The sequence below is a fragment of the Macaca nemestrina genome, chromosome 7 (genome assembly GCF_043159975.1).
Source record: "Macaca nemestrina isolate mMacNem1 chromosome 7, mMacNem.hap1, whole genome shotgun sequence".
Classification (NCBI taxonomy): Eukaryota; Metazoa; Chordata; class Mammalia; order Primates; family Cercopithecidae; genus Macaca; species Macaca nemestrina.
Genome location: NC_092131.1, coordinates 34,819,357 through 34,843,733, shown reverse-complemented (window position 1 = coordinate 34,843,733; position 24,377 = coordinate 34,819,357). Strand labels below are relative to the sequence as shown.

Genomic DNA, 24,377 nt, shown 5'->3' with positions numbered 1-24,377 from the left:
TTAGTATTGGAACAGCTAAAATATTCTGTAAGTATCTATTTCAGAAATAAACAAATTTCTTTATAAGTGTATGCCACTGAGGTAAGTTTTATATAGTCTAGCCTCATTTTACAATATAAATTTTTATATTCATTAGAACTGTTTCAGAAATGAGATTTTTTCCCCGTTTAATAGCTGTCAGTTTCTGTCCTCTTTCTGTCATCTCATTTCATCCCTTTGTAATTTCAATGTATTCAGTTTTGGCTTTGCCTGCATTCTACTTCGATACAGACTGGCACAGCAACTGAATATGTTGCTCATACATTAGCTTTTCTTTCATAACCTGCTATCAGTTCTCTGATCCATGAGGAAGAGAAAGAGAGTATCTGACAGGTAAGATTGCTTTTTAAAGTTGTTTTAAATGCATTACATGACTGAGAAAAGAAAAATGCACATTTTATTGTTGCAGTTTAAAATTTCATTTCGGTGAAACTAAACGTGAAACAAAAGGGATAAATGTGTTTTGTATTGTTTTACCTGTTTGGGATATTTTTTTCTGAGTTTGTGTAGAAACCGTGTGGTACACTGGTAATCTTTTCAGGGTACAAACTGGGTCTGACTTTGTTATTTGGTTTATTTGTGAACCATGTACTTGCTCTTCCTCCCAGAAACATAGCTTGTAGGCAAGGTTAATCCAGTGTTGGCGATCCATGTCCTAGCACAGCATCTGTAAGTTAATGCACAATCATTCCTTCCAAGGATGGATTTATCATTGTAAATATATTTTCATTGTCTTACAGGCATAATGGGCATAAGTGTATTGCTTTTAAATATTTTAAATGAAACTATTACAGTTACATATATTTTGCTTGAAGTGAGTGATTTTCAAACTTTTTATATTTGGTGGGCTGTCCATCTTGTAATGGTGGGAGTAAATGTTTCCATAGATAATAAAGCAGTTCTTGGCTGAATTCAGCTTGTGTTTCTTTTGGAGGGTGGGCAAATCAGAGGGCAGAGATTATTTAGTTGCATTATAGGTATTCTTCTGTACCACTTGCCCTTTGAAACCCTCAACTTGAGGTAATGCGCAGTCTGGGGTTTTAATTAGTATTAATCATCTTGTGGATTTATGGAAATCCGTAATGGACAGAGTTGAGTTTTAACCAATGATAGTATTTATAGAAAATATTTCGAACCACCACATTCTTCATGGTCATTTTAGTTAGTACATAGTCATTGAGTGGCCAGCCACACCTGACACAATCTCCCAGCATCCAAGATTGGAGATTCCTGGTCTGTGTAGAGTATATGGTTTTGCACGAAATCTTTCTAGTCTTGTGATTGCTTCAGTTTAATTTGTCACATAAAACCACAAGTATTTAATATTAGTGTATCAGTGGTTTGGTGTTTTTGTTCCCAATATTGGGCATTGCGCCGGGAAAAATCTGAATACTGGAGCTACAGAGTTAACTCTAAAAGTGCTTTTATTGGTTTCTAGAAACTGGAAGAAGAGAAAGGCAAAAAGGAAAAAGAAAGACAGGAAATTGAGAAAGAACGGAGAGAAAGAGAGAGGGAGCGTGAAAGGGAACGAGAAAGGCGAGAACGGGAACGAGAAAGGGAAAGAGAACGTGAACGAGAAAAGGAGAAAGAACGGGAGCGGGAACGAGAACGGGATAGGGACCGTGACCGGACGAAAGAGAGAGACCGAGATCGGGATCGAGAGAGAGATCGTGACCGGGATAGAGAAAGGAGCTCAGATCGTAATAAGGATCGGAGTCGATCAAGGTAAGTCTTTACAGAAGTTACTGTTTCCTAATAGCTTTTATAGAACTACCAGGTAGTCCTCCAGAGTACCATTTGCATTCATGGAATGAGAGGATTTTTTGTGTGTGTGTGAGACATTCTCACTCTGTCACTCAGGCTGGACTGCAGTGGCTGAGCATGGCTCAATGCAATCTCCGCCTCCTGGGTTCAAGTGATTCTCGTTCCTCAGCCTCCCAAGTAGCTGGGATTACAGGTTCATACCACCATGCCCAGCTAATTTTTTGTATTTTTGGTAGAGATGGGGTTTTGCCATGTTAATCAGCCTGGTTTTTGAACTCCTGGCCCCAAGTGATCCGCCTGCCTCAGCCTCCCAAAGTGCTAGGACTAGAGGCGTGAGTCACTGCGCCCGGCCTGAGAATTTTTTTTAGAGACAACATGGTCTTTGTCTGTCTCTCTCTCTCTTTCTTTGTCTCTCTCGCACTCTCTCTCTCTCTCTCTCACACACACACACACACACACACACACGCACACTCACTCACTATGGGTGAAAGTAATAATTTTCAACTCTGGTTAATTTCTGTCTGAAGCCACTTTTTATAGAAACACAGTGGCCACTCAGTGTTCTGGGCAGACATGACTCCCTGCTGTCTCCCTGGGTCTGTGGGTATTTTTTAAGTTGTTATTTTCGTTGAAGTTCTGTATACTGAGACATCAACTCTAGCACCACATCTTTTTAGCCCCTAGCATTTTTATTTGATTTTTTAGCCCACTGCACTGCCACAGCTTAATCTTTCTGTCTATAAATTTACTATCTACCTCTACCTCTGGCTCCTAGTAATTTTGCTCTTTGGAAGGTTTTATTTTTTATTTAAATTTTTAAAATTATATTGGTTAATTTTTTTTTTTTTTTTTTTTTTGAGTCATGGTCTTGTTCTGTCACCCAAGTTGGAGTGCAGTGGTGCAGTCTTGGCTCATTGCAACCTTTGCCTCCCAGGCTTAAGCAATTCTCCTGCTTCAGCCTCCCGAGTAGCTGGGACTACAGGCACATACCACTGTCCCGGACTAATTTTTGAATTTTTTTTTTTTTAGAGACCAGGTTTTACTATGTTGCCCAGCTGGTCTCGAACTCCTGAGCTCAGGTAATCTGCCCGCCTCAGCCTCCCAAAGTGCTGGGATTACAGGTGTGAGCCACCACGGCCGGCCTTATATTGAATTATTTTGATGAGTCATCTCATTGTTGAGCAATGAGGTACAGCAAACATGAACAAAGAAAGAGGAGAAAGCAGCAAGGAAGAGAGAAAAAGCTCCTTTTTCTTCAAGCTAGTTTTAAAATATACATTACTGTGTTGCAGTTTCTTTCTTGATTATGGCTAGAGGGAGTTCCACTTTAGGTCATTTCACCTAATTGCTAGAACTAGAACTGGAAACTCAACCTTTAGTAGGCATTAAAATTATTTCATTCTGTCCATCCCTGATACAGTCATTGAGAGGTTGGTATGTATAAAATCCATCTCTCATATTTATGGCATAAGTGTATCCATGAAGAGTATATTTCATATATACATATTAAATACACATACATGCAGTTATTTGATTAGATCCTTGGCACCATACTATATATAATCTGCAGTTTGGTTTTACTACCTTTTTTTTTTTTTTTTTTGGAGACAGGCGTGCTCCGTCACCTTGATTGGAGTGCGGTGATGTAATCATAGGTCACTGTAAACTCGAAGTCCTGGTTTCATAGGATCTTCCCACATCAGCCTCTGGAGTAGCCAGGACTACAGGCACGTGCCACCATGCCTCTTGGCCTCAAGCAAGCCTCCTGCCTCAGCTTCTTAAAATGCTGGAATTAGATTTTATCATTCTAATTAAATATTTGAGGACTTTCAGTGCTGATACTTATGAAAGTTCTAACTTAATCCACGCAACATGTCAAAATTCTCTGTTTTCCACGTTTGCCAGCACTTACTCCTTGATTACTAGTAAGCTAAACTATCTCTTTTTTTTTTTTTAAACAAAAGATTATTTTACTATCTCTTAACATATTCATTAGTCCTTCATATTTCTTTTGGGAATTAACAGTTTTCCTTTTTTCTGTTTTACACCATCAGGGGATTGACTGTTACTCCAGTATATGATGGGCATTAACTAATCATTCATTTTAATGATTTGTAACTATTTTATATTTAGATTGTATTTGTTTTCTGACATACCATTAAGCATTAACATTGATATTAGAATGCATTTTAGGATTTGTGACTGCAATTTATGTCTTTCTCGTGAGTGTAGAAGAGGTTATATAGTTCTCTGGAAATCAAGTGCTAGATTCTGGCCTGTGAGATTTTATATTATTTCATAATGTATGTTGTCCTCCTTTACTTTGGTCTTGAAAACAGGAAGTAGACTGACAGGTTTGTAAAATATTTTGTTTACATTAGAGAAAAAAGCAGAGATCGTGAAAGGGAACGAGAGCGGGAAAGAGAGAGAGAGAGAGAACGAGAGCGAGAACGAGAACGGGAGCGAGAGAGAGAGCGAGAGAGGGAACGGGAGCGAGAAAGAGAAAAAGACAAAAAACGGGACCGAGAAGAAGATGAAGAAGATGCATATGAACGAAGAAAACTTGAAAGAAAACTCCGAGAGAAAGAAGCTGCTTATCAAGAGGTAAGTTGAACAAATGCTTTTATTCTTATCTTGATATCCCTTAATAGGTTAACCAAAATTTATAGAACGCTATGTCTAAACTTTTAAAGCTTTCAAAATTTTAATTTTTTTAGCGCCTTAAGAATTGGGAAATCAGAGAACGAAAGAAAACCCGGGAATATGAGAAAGAAGCTGAAAGAGAAGAAGAAAGAAGAAGAGAAATGGTAAGATTCTAGGCCAAAGTAAGTGATTTTTCAGGTATAAAGTCAGATTATATCTTCACTGCTGACTACAAGTAACTTAATAATTGAAATGCACACGCTTCTCTGTTCATGAATAATTTAATTTTTGTGTATTTTGAGCATTTTGAGCCAATTTAAGTACACCAAAATCTTTTTTCCTCTTTTCAAATTTTTGCTGCATCCAAAGTTATCTTTCTGTATACCATCAAAGTAAATTTGTCATAGTAATATTTAAGTCAAAAAGTTATTAACTTATTTTTAAGAATCTGCATATTTTTAAAATTGTTGAACTGTTGTTATTAGATGTAATAGTTGCATTTCAAATTCCATAAGTTAAGAGTAAGAGATTCATTTTATCTCATGGCTTGTTTGCTATCAGTTTAGAGTTAGGTAGGCATTAACCTTTAAATTGATTGATGAACATGATTTAAATTTCTGCGTTTCTTAAAAACTATTTCTTATAGTATCATCTACCTTAAAAATGGAATTAAAAAACATATACATACATGTAAACGTGTGTATATATATGTATATAGGTTTTTTTTTTTTTGAGACGGAGTATTGCTCTGCCATCCACGCAGGGGTGCAATCTTGGCTCACTGCAACCTCCTCCTCGCAGGTTCAAGTGATAAGCGATTCTCCTGCCTCAGCCTCCCGAGTAGCTGGGATTACAGGTGTGTGCCACCACACCCAGCTAATTTTTGTATTTTTAGTAGAGATGGGGTTTCACCATGTTGGCTAGGATGGTCTCAAACTCCTGACCTCAAATGATCTGCCTGCCTTGGCCTCCCAAAGTGCAGGGATTACAGGTGTGAGCCGTATTTTTCATTTAATAAGATAATCTCCAGTTTTGTTGGTGTGCTTAGGTATTGTATTTTGACGATTATATTCAAAGAGCATATTTATTGTAGCGTAGTATATATATGTGGTTTGCATTTTACAGATACGTCCTCATTCGGACTTTTCTTAGAGGCAAAAAATTTAAAATGTCTAATGGGACTTATAATTAATATATGAAGTATATGAAAAATAAAATTTAAGGGGATAAGAAAAATCTTTTTTTTAACCAAAGTATTATTATCTTATGGCATACAGTGGTATTTTATACATATCTCATTTTACAATAAAAACATTTTATGTACAACTGTAGAGAGAGAGCTGTGCAGATAGCTCCAACTTAAATTAGAAAATATTTTCTCTATAGAAAATAGTAAAAATACATTTCCCAGTCTAGCCCAACAAGTTTATTTAAACCAAATAGCTGGATACATTATACATTAATAAATATGGTTTAAATTCTGGGATCCAGGAGAAACTTTAGTTTCATTTATTGAAACGGCCATGTTTTTCCTAAAATTATGTGAAGAGAAATTCCTATAAATCTTCCCATTACTCTTGGTTAATGTCTGAGTCTGAAAAATCTGTTTACACGGAAAAGGGAAGGGTAATCTTTATTGCTTTTATGTTATTTTTATACATTGTCCTTATTTCCTCAAAGGCCAAAGAAGCTAAACGACTAAAAGAATTTTTAGAAGACTATGATGATGATAGAGATGACCCCAAATATTACAGGTAAAGAAGGCTTGTTCTGTGGACTCCTACTTGGTTTTTTATTAGCTGTATTTTCCCATACGCACAGTTGATGATGCAGGTTCACTAAGTGGAATAAGAAAACAAGAAACTTTCACATTCCGTGTAATAATTACTTCTATAGTGAATGTACTGTTTTCTTGGGAGAAAAGACCTATCAGAAAAGTATCAACGTTTCTTTTTTTTTTTTTTTGAAACGGAGTCTCGCTCTGTCGCCCAGGCTGGAGTGCAGTGGCGCTATCTCGGCTCACTGCAAGCTCCGCCTCCCGGGTTTACGCCATTCTCCTGCCTCAGCCTCCCGAGTAGCTGGGACTACAGGCGCCCGCCACCTCGCCCGGCTAATTTTTTTTTTGTATTTTTAGTAGAGACGGGGTTTCATTGTGTTAGCCAGGATGGTCTCGATCTCCTGACCTCGTGATCCGCCCGTCTCGGCCTCCCAAAGTGCTGGGATTACAGGCTTGAGCCACCGCGCCCGGCCAAGTATCAACGTTTCTATACATCTTTTGTGCAGTAGGGGAGCCCATGATAGTATTATATCAAATAATACTATTTTTATCTTTGTGTGTTGTAAATAGGTCTGATTTTTAAAAATTTTTCTTGATGTTTTTTAGAGACAGGGTCTTACCTTGGCTGGAATGCAGTGGCATGATCATAGTTCATTGTAACCTTGAACTGTTGGGCTCAAGCAATCCTCCCTTCGCAGTCTCTTGAGTAGGTTGGACTATAGGTGTGAGCTACCACACCTGTCTCCTAGGTCCAATTTTTATAGCGAGTTACAACTAATCTCTGTAACTATCTGGATTTGTCTAGAAATTTTGGTCTCCTAGCAATTTGACCTCTGTCTGTCACTCCATCTCCAAATTGATACATTATTGTGAAGTAAGAGTGTGACAACTGCCTTCTCTCATCCTTTGTTCCCATGGCATTTTCAAACTACTCTCATTCTAGTATTTATGACATTATGGCAAAATTGCTTGTTTTGCTCTTCCTTCCATCCAAACTGTAAGTTCCCTGGGGATATAGACAGTGTCTTGATACTATTTTATCTGTAGTTCTGTTTTATCTGTAGTATTTTATCTAATTTGTCTGACATGATACAATCATAGTGAAGATATTTAATATAGTTTAATACAATATAGCCAAAATAATTAAAACATTGTAATTAGTTGCTTAAATTTAAAGAGTGCCAGGGATTTGGCTTTGTAGAAAATGCCATGAAATCAGTAAAATTATTGAAGGCTAGAAGCATAAAGTGGCAATGTATAACGTCAACATTCTGAGAAGTAATGAACTGCTAGATAGGAGAGAACCTCTGCTTTCTGTTGATTCTGCACTACTTTCTGAGATATTTTTTACAAGTGAATAAATTGAGGGTACAAAACTCTCAGTGCTACTAATGCTACTTTATATATTTTTTTAGGTTGGTATCTAGGAAAATGAAAATTATTTGTTGGGTATTCCTTGTGAAATAGGCACAAAATGTGAGCTGCCTTTCTGAAAGCGACTATTTTACTTCTTTAAACATTTATTAGAATGACTTTAAGGATGAAGGGAACGTAGTGGTAAATGACAAGATAATGCTTATTTGTTATACATTTACAGGTAGAGAACACACTCTGGTGTGTTCTATAAATATGGAACATTAAGACATTCTTTAACCTCTTAGCATGCAGGTTGTAGTATTGAAAAGAGGTGCTGTTGGAGATGTCATGTGTACTGCTCAATGATCTGAGTATTAAATGAAGCCTTGTATCATTCACTTTTACAGAGGAAGTGCTCTTCAGAAAAGATTGCGTGATAGAGAAAAGGAAATGGAAGCAGATGAACGAGATAGGAAGAGAGAGAAGGAAGAGCTTGAGGAAATCAGGCAGCGCCTTCTGGCAGAAGGGCATCCAGATCCAGATGCAGAGCTCCAGAGGGTAAGATACTATACACCATCCACATGATTTTGTTTTAAGGTTATCATGTCATCTTAAAGCCAACTATGATGCAGTTTAATTTATAGTTAAGGGAAATGCATTTTATGCTCCATGTAACGTGCTATTTTGTGGAACGTTATTAGTACTTTAATTACACAAGTTGTCAGTATTAGTTGATTTACAACTTCATTCTAAACATCCTGCGGATGTCTTATTCATTTGTTTTCTATGTATGTCTTTTTTTTTTTTTTTTTTTAATGGAGTCTGGCTCTGTCTTCCCAGGCAGGAGTGCAGTGGTGCGATCTCAGCTCATTGCAAGCAATCTCTGCCTCCTGGGTTCAAGTTATTCTCCTGGCTCAACTACCCAAATAGTTGGGATTACAGGTGCCCGCCACCACGCCCAGCTAATTTTTGTATTGTTAGTTGGAGACAGGGTTTCACCATGTTGGCCAGGCTGGTCTACCTCAAGTGATAACTGGCCTCGGCCTCCCAAAGTACTGGGATTACAGGCATGAGCCACTGCACCTGGCCATTCTATTGTATGTCTTTTTTTTTTTTTTTTTGAGACGGAGTCTCACTCTGTCGCCCAGGCTGGAGTGCAGTGGCTGGATCTCAGCTCACTGCAAGCTCCACCTCCCCAGTTTACGCCATTCTCCTGCCTCAGCCTCCCGAGTAGCTGGGACTACAGGTGCCCGCCACCTCGCTCGGCTAGTTTTTTTGTATTTTTTTAGTAGAGACGGGGTTTCACCATGTTAGCCAGGATGGTCTCGATCTCCTGACCTCGTGATCTGCCCGCCTCGGCCTCCCAAAGTGCTGGGATTACAGGCTTGAGCCACTGCGCCCGGCCTATTGTATGTCTTCTAATGCCACTTTGCTAGAATCTGTTATTTCTATAGTTGAACCTGTTCTTCCTATAATTTGCTCTGACACTTTCTGTGATTTAAATTCCTTCTCTATTGCCATTCAAAGTATTTTGTTTTTATTTATTTATTTTGAGATGGAGTTTCACTCTTGTTACCCAGCCCGGAGTGCAATGGGCGTGATCTCGGCTCACTACAATCTCTGCCTCCCGGGTTCAAGCGATTCTCCTGCCTCAGCCTCTGGAGTAGCTGGGATTGTCTAATTTTTTATGTTTTCTTAGTAGAGACAGGGGTTCACCATGTTGTCCAGGCTGGTCTCGAACTCCTGACCTCAGGTGATCCACCTGCCTCGGCCTCCCAAAGTGCTGCTGGCATTACTGGTGTGAGCCACCGCACCCGGCCAGTATTTTGTTTTTAAAATAAAGCTGTTTCCTTTTTTGTTTTTTGTTTTGTTTTTTTTTGTTTTTGAGATGGAGTCTCGCTCTCTTGCCCACACTGGAGTGCAATAGTGTGATCTCTGCTCACTGCAGCCCCTGACTCCTGGGTTCAAGGAATTCTTCGGCCTCAGGTACCCAAGTAGCTGGTTAGTATTAGGGATTACAGGTGCATGCCACCTTGCCTGGCTAATTCTTGTATTTGTATTTTTATTTTTATTTTTTATTTTTTTGAGACGGAGTCTCGCTCTGTCGCTCAGGCTGGAGTGCAGTGGCCGGATCTCAGCTCACTGCAAGCTCCGCCTCCCGGGTTCACGCCATTCTCCTGCCTCAGCCTCCCATGTAGCTGGGACTACAGGCGCCCGCCACCTTGCCCGGCTAATTTTTTGTATCTTTTAGTAGAGATGGGGTTTCACCGTGTTAGCCAGGATGGTCTCGATCTCCTAACCTCGTGATCTGCCCGTCTCGGCCTCCCAAAGTGCTGGGATTACAGGCTTGAGCCACCGCGCCCGGCCTGTATTATTTTTATTTTTATTTATTTATTTTTTTGAGACGGGGTCTCGCTCTGTCGCCCAGGCTGGAGTACAGTGGTGTCATCTCGGCTCACTGCAAACTCCGCTTCCCAGGCTCCAGGAATTCTCTTGCCTCAGCCTCCCGAGTAGCTGGGATTACAGACATGCACCACCACTCCTGACTAATTTTTGTATTTTTAGTGGCAACGGGGTTTTACCATGTTGATCAGGCTAGTCTTGAACTCCTGACCCCAAGTGATCCGCCCATCTTGGCCTCCCAGAGTCCTGGGATTACAGGCGCGAACCACCGTGCCCGGCCTTTTTTTTTTCCTGAGACAGAGTCTGGCTTTGTTGCCTAGGCTAGAGTGCAGTGGTGGAATCTTGGTTCACTGCACCCTCTGCCTCCTGGGCTCAAGTGGTCCTCAGGCCTCTACCTCCTGAGTGTCTGGGACACTTACAAGTATGAGCAGAGTGCCTAACTTCTTTATACTTTTTGGAGAGATGGGGTTTTCCTGTTTTACCCAGGTTTGAGCCACTGCCCATGTCCTTTTTTTTTTCTTTTTCTTTTTCTTTTTTTTTTTTTGAGATGGAGTCTTGCTCTGTTGCCCAGGCTGTAGTGCAATTCTGCGAGGCTCACTGCAACCTCCACCTCCTAGGTTCAAGCGATTCTCCTGCCTCAGCTTCCTGAGTAGCTAGGATTACAGTCTCACACCACCACACTTGGCTAATTTTTGTATTTTCAGTAGAGACAGGGTTTCACCATGTTGGCCAAGCTGGTCTCAAACTCCTGACCTCAGGTGATCTGCCTGCCGTGGCCTCCCAAAGTGCTGGGATTACAGGCGTGAGCCACCACGCCTGGCTTTTTCTCTTTTCATAAAGACATTTTACAAGAGATAATGTAAAACAAAAATCAAGTTGAATGGTGTAGAGTTGTAGTTAATCAGATTATTGTTTTGGTTTTAGATGGAACAAGAGGCTGAGAGGCGCAGGCAGCCACAAATAAAGCAAGAGCCAGAATCAGAAGAGGAGGAAGAAGAAAAGCAAGAAAAAGAAGAAAAACGAGAAGAACCCATGGAAGAGGAAGAGGAGCCAGAGCAAAAGCCTTGTCTGAAACCTACTCTGAGGCCCATCAGCTCTGCTCCGTCTGTTTCCTCTGCCAGTGGCAATGCAACACCTAACACTCCTGGAGATGAGTCTCCCTGTGGTATTATTATTCCTCATGAAAACTCACCAGATCAACAGCAACCTGAGGAGCATAGGCCAAAAATAGGACTAAGTCTTAAACTGGGTACGTTAGCATTTCCTTCCTTCTTTATTTTCTTCCCTTCACCCCTGCAAATACCTGTATTGTGCTTTAAGGAAAAAAATATATATTTTTGCTTGGTTAGGTAGATAGAAGATTACTAAAAAATGCCTTTCTAGCTCACGATTGTTTTCATAGTTTTACTAGTGCTCCTATATCTGCAGCTGCCTCGAGTTCTGAGAAGAAGTGAAAAGTTTAATTTTCTAGCACTTGTGAGTAGTGAGTTATTTTTTACAGTTGGGATCTTTCTCTAAGATTTGTGGAAGTATATTTTGCATTGCTTTTGAGGGATGGTGGGTTGTAAAATGAAACATTTGGAAATTAAGTCATCATGCTAAGAGAGTGTTTTTACTGTAGGTGCTTCCAATAGTCCTGGTCAGCCTAATTCTGTGAAGAGAAAGAAACTGCCTGTAGATAGTGTCTTTAACAAATTTGAGGATGAAGACAGTGATGATGTACCCCGAAAAAGGAAACTGGTTCCCTTGGATTATGGTGAAGATGATAAAAATGCAGCCAAAGGCACTGTAAACACTGAAGAAAAGCGTAAACACATTAAGAGTCTCATTGAGAAAATCCCTACAGCCAAACCTGAGCTCTTCGCTTATCCCCTGGATTGGTCTATTGTGGATTCTGTGAGTAGGAAATTATATTTCATCATGTTATTGGGAACAGTTGGAATATGCCATAAAAATTCATTTGAAGGAAAAAAAACCTCGTTTGATTCTATTAATGTCAAATAAGTAGGGATGATCATCTTGACACCAACTCAATGCCATGGTCAAGAAATTAGTAATAATGGAAAATTTTTTGGTGGTACTTGAAGACTTATTAAAAGCAGATGATTGTATCTTGATACATATCTGTCTTAGTTCAACTTGTGAATTAACATATTTTAGTCTCAGGAAAAATCATGAAGCTTAACAAACTGTGATCGCAAGTTACAATTCTTTAATTCAGTAACCATGCTTTGTTTTGTAGATACTGATGGAACGTCGAATTAGACCATGGATTAATAAGAAAATCATAGAATATATAGGTGAAGAGGAAGCTACACTAGTTGATTTTGTTTGTTCTAAGGTTAGTCTTCTATTCTCTTCCATGCCAGCTTTTATTTTATATATTAAAATATTAGACACTTTTTAAAAGAGCAGAAATTTTACAGAGTCAAGTTGCATGATGGTTTAGGTTCAATTAAGTGATTTATATCTGCTTTTTAGAAGTTATTTTTATTTTTGGTGTGTTTCATTATTCACTGCAGTGGATGCAGATTTATGTCTGTTTTAATGAACCCTTCCATCTAACTTCAGACTCTGCACACCACGTGTTCTTCTTTCTGTGGGTTAAGGAGGGTGGAATTGCTGGTTACTGCCAATTGTGTGCTCTCTTTCTGCCCCTGAGAATGCTATGCCATCTTCTTCTTGTCTTGGTTAGAATAATTATGTTGAGATTTTATGTACATAGCCAGTAGCTTTTGCTATCAGCTCCTTTGTCAGTCACCCATCCTTTGGATAGGATGAAAATAGTTCGTTTCGTATCATAGTAACGATCAGTGTTTATTGACTGACAGGCTGTGTTCTCGGCAGATATTGTGTTTTGTTTGTTTTTTGTTGTTGTTGCTGTTTTTTGTTTTGAGTCGGAGTTTTGCTTTGTCCCCCACGCTGGAGTGCAGTGGCGCAATCATGGCTCACTGCAGCTTTGAATGCCCAGCCTAAAGTGATCCTCCTGCCTTAGGATCCTGAGAAGCCGGAACTATAGGCACATGCCACCACATCCTGCTAATTTTTTTTTTCTTTCTTTCTTTTTTTTTTTTTAAATTATACTTTAAATTCTGGGGTACATATGCAGAATGTGCAGGTTTGTTACATAGGTGTAACATGGTGGTTTGCTACACCCATCAACCGATCATTTACATTAGGTATTTCTCCTAATGCTCTCCCTCCCTTAGCCCCCAACTCCGTGACAGGCCCAGCTGTGTGATGTTCCCCTCCCTGTGTCCATGTGTTTTCATTGTTCAGCTCCCACTTGTGAGTGAGAACATGCAGTGTTTGGTTTACACCAGGCTAATTTTTTATATTTTTAGTAGAGACGGGGTTTCACCACATTGGCCAGGCTGGTCTCGAACTCCTGACCTCAAGTGATCTGCCCGCATTGGCCTCCCAAAGTGCAGGGATTACAAGGCATGAGCCATCACGCTAGCCGAAGATAAAGTTCTATAAAATGTTAGCAAAGTGGTGGCCCAAGCCTTGTAATTCCTGCACTTTGGGAGGCCAACGGGGCAGAACACTTGTGGTCACAAGTTCAAGACCAGCCCGGCCGACATGGTAAAACCCCGTCTTTACTAAAAAGTCAAAAATAGGGTGGGCATGATGGTGGGCCCCTGTATTCCCAGCTACTCTGGAGGCTGAGGCAGGAGAATCACTTGAACCCGGGAGGCGGAGGTTGAAGTGAGCTGTGATCGCGCCATTGCACTCCAGCCTGTGCGATAAGAGTAAAGCTCTGTCTCAAAAAAAAAAAAACAAACTTCTTTTAACATAACACTGTTAGAATGTGTCTGTCATGAATGTTATACCCATTTTATACATGAAGAAATTGAGGTTTAAGGAGAAGTTGTGTCTTGGCTATGTTGTATACTGAGTCTAGCCTCTGAAACCCATGCTCTTAACCACTAAGGTATATCTTCCCATTGTCTCCTGAAAACATAGTCTTAACTTTAATAGAACAGTTAACATAGTAGAAACACCGTATTTCTATAAAGGTATAGCTAAGGTATTTTTCTGCTAGCAGTGCTCTTTTGATATGAACAGTAAATTTACTCTGCCTTCTCTAACTTGTAATTATTGTGGCATTAAAACTTGTGTCAAGGCCGGGCGCGGTGGCTCATGCCTGTAATCCCAGTACTTCGGGAGGCTGAGGCGGGCGGATCACGAGGTCAGGAGATTGAGACCATCCTGGCTAACATCTTGGCTAACACGGTGAAACCTCATCTCTACTAAAAATACAAAAAATTAGCCGGGCTTGGTGGCAGGCACTTGTAGTCCCAGCTACTTGGGAGGCTGAGGCAGGAGAATGGCGTAAACCCAGAAGGCGGAGCTTGCAGTGAGCTGAGATAGCATCACTGCGCCTGGGTGACAGAGCAGGATTCCGTCTCAAAAAAAAAAAAAAAAAAAACTTGTGTCAGATTTGACTTAAAATTAGACTACAGACAGCTATAGAGATTAAGATTCCAGGTTTTGGTGCCTCTTTCATTGAAGAATGATATTCTGAAAATTAAAACATTTATAGAATGGTTCCTTAGTCACAAGAAACTCCTGTCTGAATTTGAGGATTCATACCTTAAAATTTCTTGACTATATTGTTAATTTTTATTTATTTTTAATATGACAATTATTTTTCTCTTTTAGGTTATGGCTCATAGTTCACCCCAGAGCATTTTAGATGATGTTGCTATGGTAAGTTAGAAATTCACTTATTTTTATTTCTTTTAATTAAAAAAAAAAAATTTTTTTTTTGTCTTAAAATATAGATGGGGTCTCACTATGTTGCCCAGGGTAGTCTTGAATTCCTAGGCTCAAGTGATCCTCCTGCCTCAGCCTCACAGAGTGTTGAGATTACAGACATGAGCCACTACACCTGGCCAGAAATGCACTATTATTAATATTTTAATTAACATCTATATAAACTCACTTTTGAATTTGATTCACTTCCTGCCTTTGTTCCAGAATCTTTTTTAGGCCTGAATTAAAACTTGAGGGGCTGAGTGCAGTGGCTCATGCCTGTGATCCCAGTACTTTGGGATACTGAGGCGGGTGAATCACAAGGTCAAAAGATCGAGACCATCCTGACCAACATGGTGAAACCCTGTCTCTATGAAAAATACAAAAATTAGCTGTGCATGGTGGCGTGCGCCTGTATTCCCAGCTACTCGGGGAGGCTGAGGCAGGAGAATCACTTGTACCTGTGAGGTGGAGGTTGCAGTGAGCCGAGATTGCACCACTGCACTCCAGCCTGGTGACAGAGTGAGACCCCATCTCTAAATAAATAAATAGGGCTTTATTCTTTTCCACCAGTTCCATTCATGTTTTCCCTATGCCCAGCACAATGTGCTAGAAGCATAATGTAGAACAAATGACCTGTAGTAGCAGAGAGACAGATATACAGATACTGAAACCTTGATGTACTTGTTTGAATTAGATATGTAGAAACGATAATGGAGGTAGAGGAGATAGAACATCTGATGGCATTGATAGCAGTTAGGTTAAGCATCACAGGGATTACCACAGAAACTGAGACATGTAGTTGTGTGTGTGTATGTGTGTGTGTGTTTTAAGTTGGATACATGTGCAGTTTTGTTATATAGGTAAACTTGTGCCTGGGGGTTTGTTGAACAGATTATTTCATCACCCAGGTATTAAGCCTAGTAGTCATTAGTTATTTTTCCTGATCCTCTCCCTCCTGCCACCCTCCACCCTACGATAGGCCACCTTGTGTCTTGTTCCCCTCTCTTGGTTCATGTTTTCTCATCATTTAGCTCCCACTTATAAGTGAGAACATGCTGTATTTGGTTTTCTGTTCCTGTGTTAGTTTGCTAAGGATAGTGGCCTCCAGTTCCATCCATGACCCTGTAAAGGACACTATTTCCTTCTTTTTGGCCACAAGGTTGTATATATATGCTGGTTTTTGGACAGGTATCCAAACACTTGTTGTACTGACAGTGAATGTCAAATCCTCGTTGCATTTAATTTGGGATTACAGTCAGTGGTAGCATGTAGTTAACACTGATTTTGTGAGACAAGGAAAAGAGAAGATAATTGATGGTAAAGGTTGAGCAAGAGATTGAATGAACTATGATCTCCAAGTTAGGAAGAGAAGAAAATAATACCTGAATGGAGCTGGTGGTTTGAATGAATTAAGGACTAGTGGTTCCAGTGAAGTTGTGGAAGGTGAATTGTAATAAAACAACTGAAAGAAGAGGTTATGGTCAAGAGTGTAGAAAGTTCAAGTCTGTGTGGTAGGTCAGTCCAGACGATGGCAAGGTGCACAGTATGACTGTGGGAAATTCCTGGGTATTGGGAGTCAGATTGGAGAGAAATACTGGAAATAGTTGCCAGAGCACTCATTTAAGTGGGGGGAAGATAAGATACTTGCCAGATAGCTGCTCTTGCAATGGATAAGGTGGTGAGAGCTCATGAACGTCCATGGAGTTGTTATTTTTTTTGCCAAGAAAGAAACAGCGAAGACCCACCAGTCATTCCTGTGGAGACTGACATTGAGAGTGAGAGACTGCCCGAGAAGTGCCAGGGCTTTAGGAGACAGAGGAGGTTTTCTGTTAAGAGGAAAACCCTAATTTAGTTGTTGGTGTGTAGTATAAAATAGAACAGGAGTCCAAAGGGCAGAGCGAGAAGGCAGCAATGGGAAGATGAGTAAGTAAGGATCATCAAACATGATATGAAATGGTAGATGACTGGCAGTACTTGCAGTTGGAACTGCCACCAAAGATGTCAGGGAGGGACATAGTGGGGTTTATAGTCAAAAAGAAGAATTGTGAGTTCAAGCTGCTTTGTGGCCAGGCATTTTACGGTGTCTAAAGCCAGATAACATTCTGGTTTTAGAATGTTATTCTGCTGCCTAGCTAGCTTGATGCAGCTGTCGTTTAGAACACCTGATAAAACATTTGTGAAAACTTCATTGCCTCAGAGGAAAGGAGAAATGTGAATAGATTTCAGTCCTTAGGGCTGGATTCTGAACTTTCCTGAAGCTTCCAGCCCTGTTTTTCTTGCAATAGAGGGTGTCCTAGTTAGGCCTGAGTGAAGATATGTTTTAAATGAAACAGTGTTCCAGTGTTTGGCCTCAGCAGAGTTCCTATCACAGTAAAGATTACATGTCAGTGTTAATTTTAGATTTTTTGATCTGTTGTAATACATTGATATTTGGAGTGTATTTAGACCACTGTTTATGATTTTGTGGCTCATTGTTGATTAGAATGAGAGGAAACCAGTTGAGCTAGTGTTGTCAAACAGCTCCGCTAAAAAGCTCAGGGGCCTTGTAAATATTTCTTGAATAAATGAGGAGACTGAATTTTTAGCCTGAGTACTGTTTTACTCTGAACAAAAGTCTGACTTCTTTCTATTGTATCTTTTTCATTTTATGTAAATTAAATGAAGTTTGGTTGCATTTTGTGCCTACATCTCCCTGAAGTGTGACTCAGATGTGGATTAGTGTTACAACAGAGTTCTTAAACGAAGGTCAAATCTGGCTCATAGAAATCTGATCAAAAGTTCTTTAATTAATTGCCATCATTGAGAAAGCGACAAATTTCTTTTTTTTTTTTTTTTAAATTTCTTTTGTTTGTTTGAGACAGAGTCTTGCTCTGTTTTTCAGGCTGTATGGAGTGGCAGTGGCATGATCTTGGCTCACTGTAACCTCCACTTCTTGGGTTCAAGCAGTTCTCCTGCCTCAGCCTCCCAAGTAGTTGGGATTACAGGTGCCCACCTCCACGCCTGGCTAATTTTTGTATTTTTGTAGAGACTAAAATTTAGCCACGCCTGGCTAAATTTTGTAATTTTTGTAGAGATGGGTTTCACCATGTTGGCCCGGCTGGTCTCAAACTCCTGACCTCAGGTGATCTGCCCACCTAGGCCTCCCAAAGTGCTGGGATTAGAGGCGTGAGGCACTGTGCCCAGCCTTCTCCTAGGTATTTATTAAGTACTTGTTACATACCAGACACTTTTCAGAGCACTTAACTACATACCATCTCTTTTAATTCCCACTTAGTACCTACTGCTATGGTATGTAGCTACATCCCCTCCGCTTTAGAGATGAGGAAACTGAGGCTCAGGTTAAGTAACCCAACCAAGGACCTATCGCTGAGTAAGAGGCAGCACTGCAGTTTGAACCTATGTAGTCTGACTAGAGAATTTGAACCTATGTAGTCTGACTAGAGATTGAGTACTCTAAATTCCTACCACAAGCCTCCTCTATGAAGACCTGGCAACTCTAGGCCACACTTCTGGAGCACAGTCATAGCTGCCCCCTTTAGAAGGGAGCAGAGTGTAGTCCATTTCACCTCACAGCAGCCATAATGTAGAGGGTCAGATGTGTGTATGGGATGATGGCAGGAATAGTGATGGGGACACAAGGACCCTAATTCACAAGTAGAGAGGAAGACAATTTCCTTGTCCACCACTGGAAGACTTGTTACTTAGTAGTCATGTGTGCCCCGTGATGATGATTGTGTTTGCTTATTCTGTTTACTGTATTCTGAACACTGTACTACTTATATCCTCATTTAATGTTCACTTTAGTGTCGAGTACACAATAAATGCTAGTTAAGATGGCACGGTTGGGCTGTGCACAGCAGCTCAAACCTGTAATCCCAGCACTTTGGAAGACCACGGTGGGCAGTTTGCTTGAGCCTAGGAGTTTGAGACCAGCCTGGGCAACACAGGGAGACCCTGTCTCTATTTAAAAAGCACAAAAATGTAGCCAGGAGTAGTGGTGCACACCTCTAGTCCCAGCTACTGGTGAGACTGAGGTGGGAGGATCACTTTAGGCTGGGAGGTCAAGGCTGCAGTGCACCATGATCACGCCACTGTACTCCAGGCTGGGTGACAAGAGAGATCCTGTCTCCAGGGAAAAAAAAAAAAGTTTGTGAGGTTGTGTTTTGGGGGATAAATGAAATTCTGTATTGTTATTATGTAATTGTGTATTTGTTTAGTTCTTTTTAAATTACTATGTTCTTTATGAAAAGCATGTGGTTTCCTTGGGAAGTAGTTTTGTCAGACGTGTATAAATGCAGTATCTGTAAAGGTAAAATAAAAGAATAAAAGGGGGATCACAAAAATATTGTACTGTCTGTGTTTAGTAAGCCATGGAATTTTGAATGATTTTTTTTGTTGTTGGTAATTTACATTTACTATTTATTTATTTAGAGACGAGGAGTTTCGCTCTTGTTGCCCAGGCTGGAGTGCAATGACATGATCTTGGCTCACTGCAACCTCCGCCTTCTAGGTTCAAGCGATTCTCCTACCTCAGCCTCCCAAGTAGCTGGGATTACAGGTTCCTGCCACCATACCCAGCTAATTTTTGTATTTTTAGGAGAGATGGGGTTTTGCCATGTTGGCCAGGCTGGTCTTGAACTCTTGACCTCAGGTGATCCGCCTGCCTCAGCCTCCCAAAGTACTGGGATTACAGGTGTGAGCCACTGTGCCCGGCCCATTTACTATTTATTAATAATACATTTCTCACACTGGACAAATTTTCTTTAAGTCATTTTACTGAAAGTAAAACTACTTTCTAAGGAAAACAAATACGTGTTATAAAGAACGTAGTAATTTAAGAAGAACGAAATATACAACTATGTAGTAACAATACAGAATCTCATTTATCCCCTCAAAACAACCTTAAAACTTTTTTTTTTTTTTTTTTTTTTTTTTGAGATGGAGTCTTGCTCTGTCGCCTAGGCTGGAGTGCAGTGGCGTGATCTTGGCTCACTGCAAGCTCCACCTCCCGGGTTCACGCCATTCTCCTGACTCAGCCTCCCCAGCAGCTGGGAATACAGGCACAGGCTGCCACACCTGGCTAAGTTTTTATATTTTTAGTAGAGATGGGGTTTCACTGTGTTAGCCAGGATGGTCTCAATCTCCTGACCTTGTTATCTGCCCGTCTCAGTGTCCCAAAGTGCTGGGATTACAGGTGTGAGCCACCGTGCCCCACCACTAAACCAATCTTAACTAGCATTTAAGTAATAAGTGCTTATTGTCAGTGGATAAAAAACTTTATACTGGTCACTGTTGTTGGCAGATGTTGATGATTGCTTCTCTTACATGTGTTGCTGTTTTGTTTCCTCTTTAGGTACTTGATGAAGAAGCAGAAGTTTTTATAGTCAAAATGTGGAGATTATTGATATATGAAACAGAAGCCAAGAAAATTGGTCTTGTGAAGTAAAACTTTTTATATTAAGAGTTCCATTTCAGGTTTCTTCTTCGCCACCCTTTTAAGGACTTTGAATTTTTCTTTGTCTTTGAAGACATTGTGAGATTTGTAATTTTTTTTTATTGTAGAAAATGTGAATTTTTTGGTCCTCTAATTTGTTGTTGCCCTGTGTACTCCCTTGGTTGTAAAGTCATCTGAATCCTTGGTTCTCTTTATACTCTCCAGGTACAAATTACTGGTATGTTTTATAAGCCGCAGCTACTGTACACAGCCTATCTAATAATAATCTTGTTCTGCTGATTTGTTTCTTGTAAATATTAAAACGACTCCCCAATTATTTTGCAGAATTGCACTTAATATTGAAATGTACTGTATAGGAACCAACATGAACAATTTTAATTGAAAACACCAGTCATAAACTATTAACCACTCCCACTCTCTTTTGATCAGAAATGGCAAGCCCTTGTGAAGGCATGGAGTTTAAAATTGGAATGCAAAAATTAGCAGACAATCCATTCCTACTGTATTTCTGTATGAATGTGTTTGTGAATGTATGTGTAAAAGTCTTTCTTTTCCCTAATTTGCTTTGGTGGGGTCCTTAAAACATTTCCTAACTAAAGAATAGAATTGTAGAGGAAAAATGATACTGTTCCAGCCTAAAATGTCTGTTATAATTAGGTTATTAGTTTCCCAGAGCATAGTATTCTCGTATCCTGAGCAATAGTCTGCTAACTGGATGGGGTTTTCTTTTTAATAAGCTGGCTGCTTCAGCTTCTCTTTTAAAGGAATGTGGATCATAGTGATTTTTCCCTTTAATTTTATTGCTTAGAAATGAGGCATATCCTAAAATACTGGAGAGTTGTATTAAATGCATTTTTGCACTAATTGGTCCTTAGTTGAAATCTATTATATCCCTTTATTTAACAAAAAATTCATCACACCAAAAGTATAAGTGAAAACCCCCTTTAAAACAAAACAAAAAAATGAAGTAAAATTAGGCAAATTGACAGACAATGAGAGTTTTACAAACATGATAGGTATTCTGCTCGGCAATTTGTAAGTTTACATCTTATTTAAGGATAAAGGTAAATCATTCAAGGCAGTTACCAACCACTAACTTTTTGTTTTCATTTTTGTCTTGTAGAAGGTTTATATCTTGTTTTACCTTGGCTCATTAGTGTTTAAAACTATACTGATGATGTGCTGAGAGAAATTCCTGGGGCTTTCTTTGTTGTAGATCAGAATTTCACCAGGGAGTAAAATTACCTGAAAATGTAACAAGTTTTAAACAGCTTTTCACACAAATTAGATGCAGCTGTTCCCATGTCTGAATACTTATTTAAAAGAAAGGTAAAGATTGGCCTGTTAGAAAAGCATAATGTGAGCTTTGGATTACTGGATTTTTTTTTTTTTTTTTTTTTTTTTTTTAAACACACCTCGAGAGGACATTTGAAAACACTGTTCTTACCCTCGAACCCTGATGTGGTTCCATTATGTAAATATTTCAAATATTAAAAATGTATATATTTGATCCTGGGGACTCATGTTCTTTCAGAATCATGTAAATAAATGGCATCATGTTGTAATTGTGTGGTGCATACTAGAAAACTTAAAAATATGGGCTGAATTTTTTATGGACTTGATTTTTATGACTATTGGTATCTAAAGGTCAAGGAAGCCATTTACATTATTTTGGATGAATCTGCTATACATCTATGGAAATGCCTCTTTTTTATTTTAAATTCTGGTTTCTCGACGGAAAATTTCAGAAAAGATGCCCTTTGCCATTTTCGTTTATTTTTCAGTCTTTTCTCAGACACACCCCCAGCCTAAGACCTTGTTCGAGCAGTTTATTGTGTCTGTCTTTTCTTTTTGTTTTTCTTTTTTGTTGTTGTTGAGACGGAGTCTCGCTCTGTCGCCCAGGCTGGAGTGCAGTGGCTAGATCTCAGCTCACTGCAAGCTCCGCCTCCCGGGTTTACGCCATTCTCCTGCCTCAGCCTCCCATGTAGCTGGGACTACAGGCGCCCACCACCTTGCCCGGCTAGTTTTTTGTATTTTTTTAGTAGAGACGGGGTTTCACTGTGTTAGCCAGGATGGTCTCGATCTCCTGACCTCGTGATCTGCCCGTCTCGGCCTCCCAAAGTGCTGGGATTACAGGCTTGAGCCACCACACCTGGCCATGTCTGTCTTTTCTTAACGTACTGCACAGTTGCTGTTTCTAAGGCATCATATTATGTTGTTTTTATTTAGCCACTATTAACATGAAGGTTTATTCAGGTAGATTTGATTTTCTTTGCTTGGTTTCTTCTCCTGCTCTGTCAACTATACTTATCTTAAAGGGCCACTCTAAAAACAAGGGAGATCTCTTAATCTGAAACCTTTGGGGAGATGTACTGTGTACTGCATAACATCTCCAGTGAGGTTTGCGGCAGGACCTCAACTAAATAAATGAATTTGTGCAAGTTCGTATATTAAAGTTTCGGCAGCAGAGTGAAAATTGTTATAATAAATGTGGTAGAAACTGTTAATCGCTTAATGCCAGTTTAAATCATGTTTTGTAACCAAGCTTCAGTAAAAGTCTTTAGATTGTCAGAGTTGCTTGTTTTTTAGAATTGTATATATAAAGAATTAGCCATTAAACAGGCATATTCTAGTGTCTGGAAATACACATCAGAAATTTCTATTAAGTTGCTTGAACTTTGTGGGTTAATTTTACCATAAACCCATGAATTAATTTTAGTTTGAAAACCTTATACAGTATGAATTCGTTTTGCCCTTTCAAATTGTTATATAAAGAGCATGAAAATCTTTTTTTGGTGTTTTTTTCTTTTTGGTTGGAGGGAGGGTGTTTTTTTTGTTTTTTGTTTTTTTTGTGTGTTTTTTTTTTTTGTTTTGGTGATATGGGAGTTGTGCTTTTGTCGCCCAGGATGGAGTACAATGGCACGAGCTCGGCCCACTGCAGCCTCCGCCTCCCAGGTTCTGGAGATTCTCTGCTTCAGTTTTCTAAGTAGCTGGGATTACAGGCGCCCAACACCACGCCCAGCTAATTTTTTGTATTTTTAGTAGAGACAGGATTTCACCTTGTCGGCCAGGCTGGTCTCGAACTCCTGACCTCAGGTGATCCACCCGCCTCAGCCTCCCAAAGTGCTGGGATTACAGGCATGAGCTACATTGCCTGGCCAAAGCATGAACATGTTAAGAACCAGTCTTGATCTGGCAGTTAGAATACTACTTTTCTTTGTCCCTAAAAGCAAAATAAAGTATGTACATCTGTTTACAAGGAAGAAAGGTAAGTTTGAAGTTGTTTTTCTTAAACTTTAATGTGACCCCAAATCATCTGAGGAGTGCTTGTAGAAATAGAGACACTGAAGTAGCAGAGGTAGGGTGGCGCCGCAGGCTTTGCATTCCTGGACAGCTCCCAGCTAATGTCATTGCCTGCTGATCCAAGGACCACATTTTGATTAGCACTTTAAGGTGTCTATTCAATATTATTTTATCCTGACAGACTACATAAATGCAGCTGAATTTTCCTTTAGGTAGATTTTAAAGAGGAAAACATTTTTTGAGGCAAATATACATAATTATATTCATGAACATAATCTTCCATAATTATGCCTGAGAAAACCCTAATATTCTAGGCTTTTTTTCTAGGCACTTACCTGTGAACTATGTAAGTGTAAGCTAATGATTATTTTGTGAAGAGTGCTGTTTCAGGTTTTAATCTGGCATGAATACCTGATAGACATTTAGCTTGAGAGCCAATTTGAACTAGACACTATCATTTTTTTCTCCTTTTTTATGGAATCAGTTTAATGCAAATAAGTATAAGCAGGTATACAATGTTTAGATGAGGCTTATTTTCCCAATTCTTTAACAAGTTTTATGATGGCCCCAATTTATACCCAAAAGACTGCGGAGAGGTTTTATGTCAAATTGATTACAAACTTCTCTGGGTTGTATTTCAGTCTTCTGTTAAGTATGAAATTGAGAAATAGTTTTGCTCAACAAAAGATGGTGAATTCATTTATGACTGTCACTGGAGATTAAAGGGTATGAGAAGGAATCCCAAGCAGGCAAAGAAACAGTCTAGCTGTCAAGAAGAAAACAGGGAGATAATACCAAACCCAGGAGCTACTAATGTAACAATCATACTACAGACCGAAGTGAACTCACACTTTTTGAGAAACTGATAGATTTTTT

The 24,377-nt window shown here is 39.6% G+C and overlaps 1 protein-coding gene across 1 annotated transcript in view; it reads left to right on the top strand.

Annotated features, from left to right (window-relative positions):
* Positions 1 to 22,769, top strand: part of LOC105494295 (RNA binding motif protein 25) — a 70,973-nt gene extending 48,204 nt beyond the window's left edge. The window contains exons 10-19 of the mRNA XM_071099902.1: positions 1,478 to 1,764; positions 4,185 to 4,407; positions 4,521 to 4,610; positions 6,127 to 6,200; positions 7,987 to 8,137; positions 10,907 to 11,231; positions 11,604 to 11,878; positions 12,225 to 12,323; positions 14,648 to 14,695; positions 20,097 to 22,769. Coding sequence (XP_070956003.1) covers positions 1,478 to 1,764; positions 4,185 to 4,407; positions 4,521 to 4,610; positions 6,127 to 6,200; positions 7,987 to 8,137; positions 10,907 to 11,231; positions 11,604 to 11,878; positions 12,225 to 12,323; positions 14,648 to 14,695; positions 20,097 to 20,189 — 1,665 coding nt within the window. The 3' untranslated portion in view covers positions 20,190 to 22,769. The remainder of the gene's footprint in view (positions 1 to 1,477; positions 1,765 to 4,184; positions 4,408 to 4,520; positions 4,611 to 6,126; positions 6,201 to 7,986; positions 8,138 to 10,906; positions 11,232 to 11,603; positions 11,879 to 12,224; positions 12,324 to 14,647; positions 14,696 to 20,096) is intronic.
* Positions 22,770 to 24,377: the final 1,608 nt, after the last annotated feature.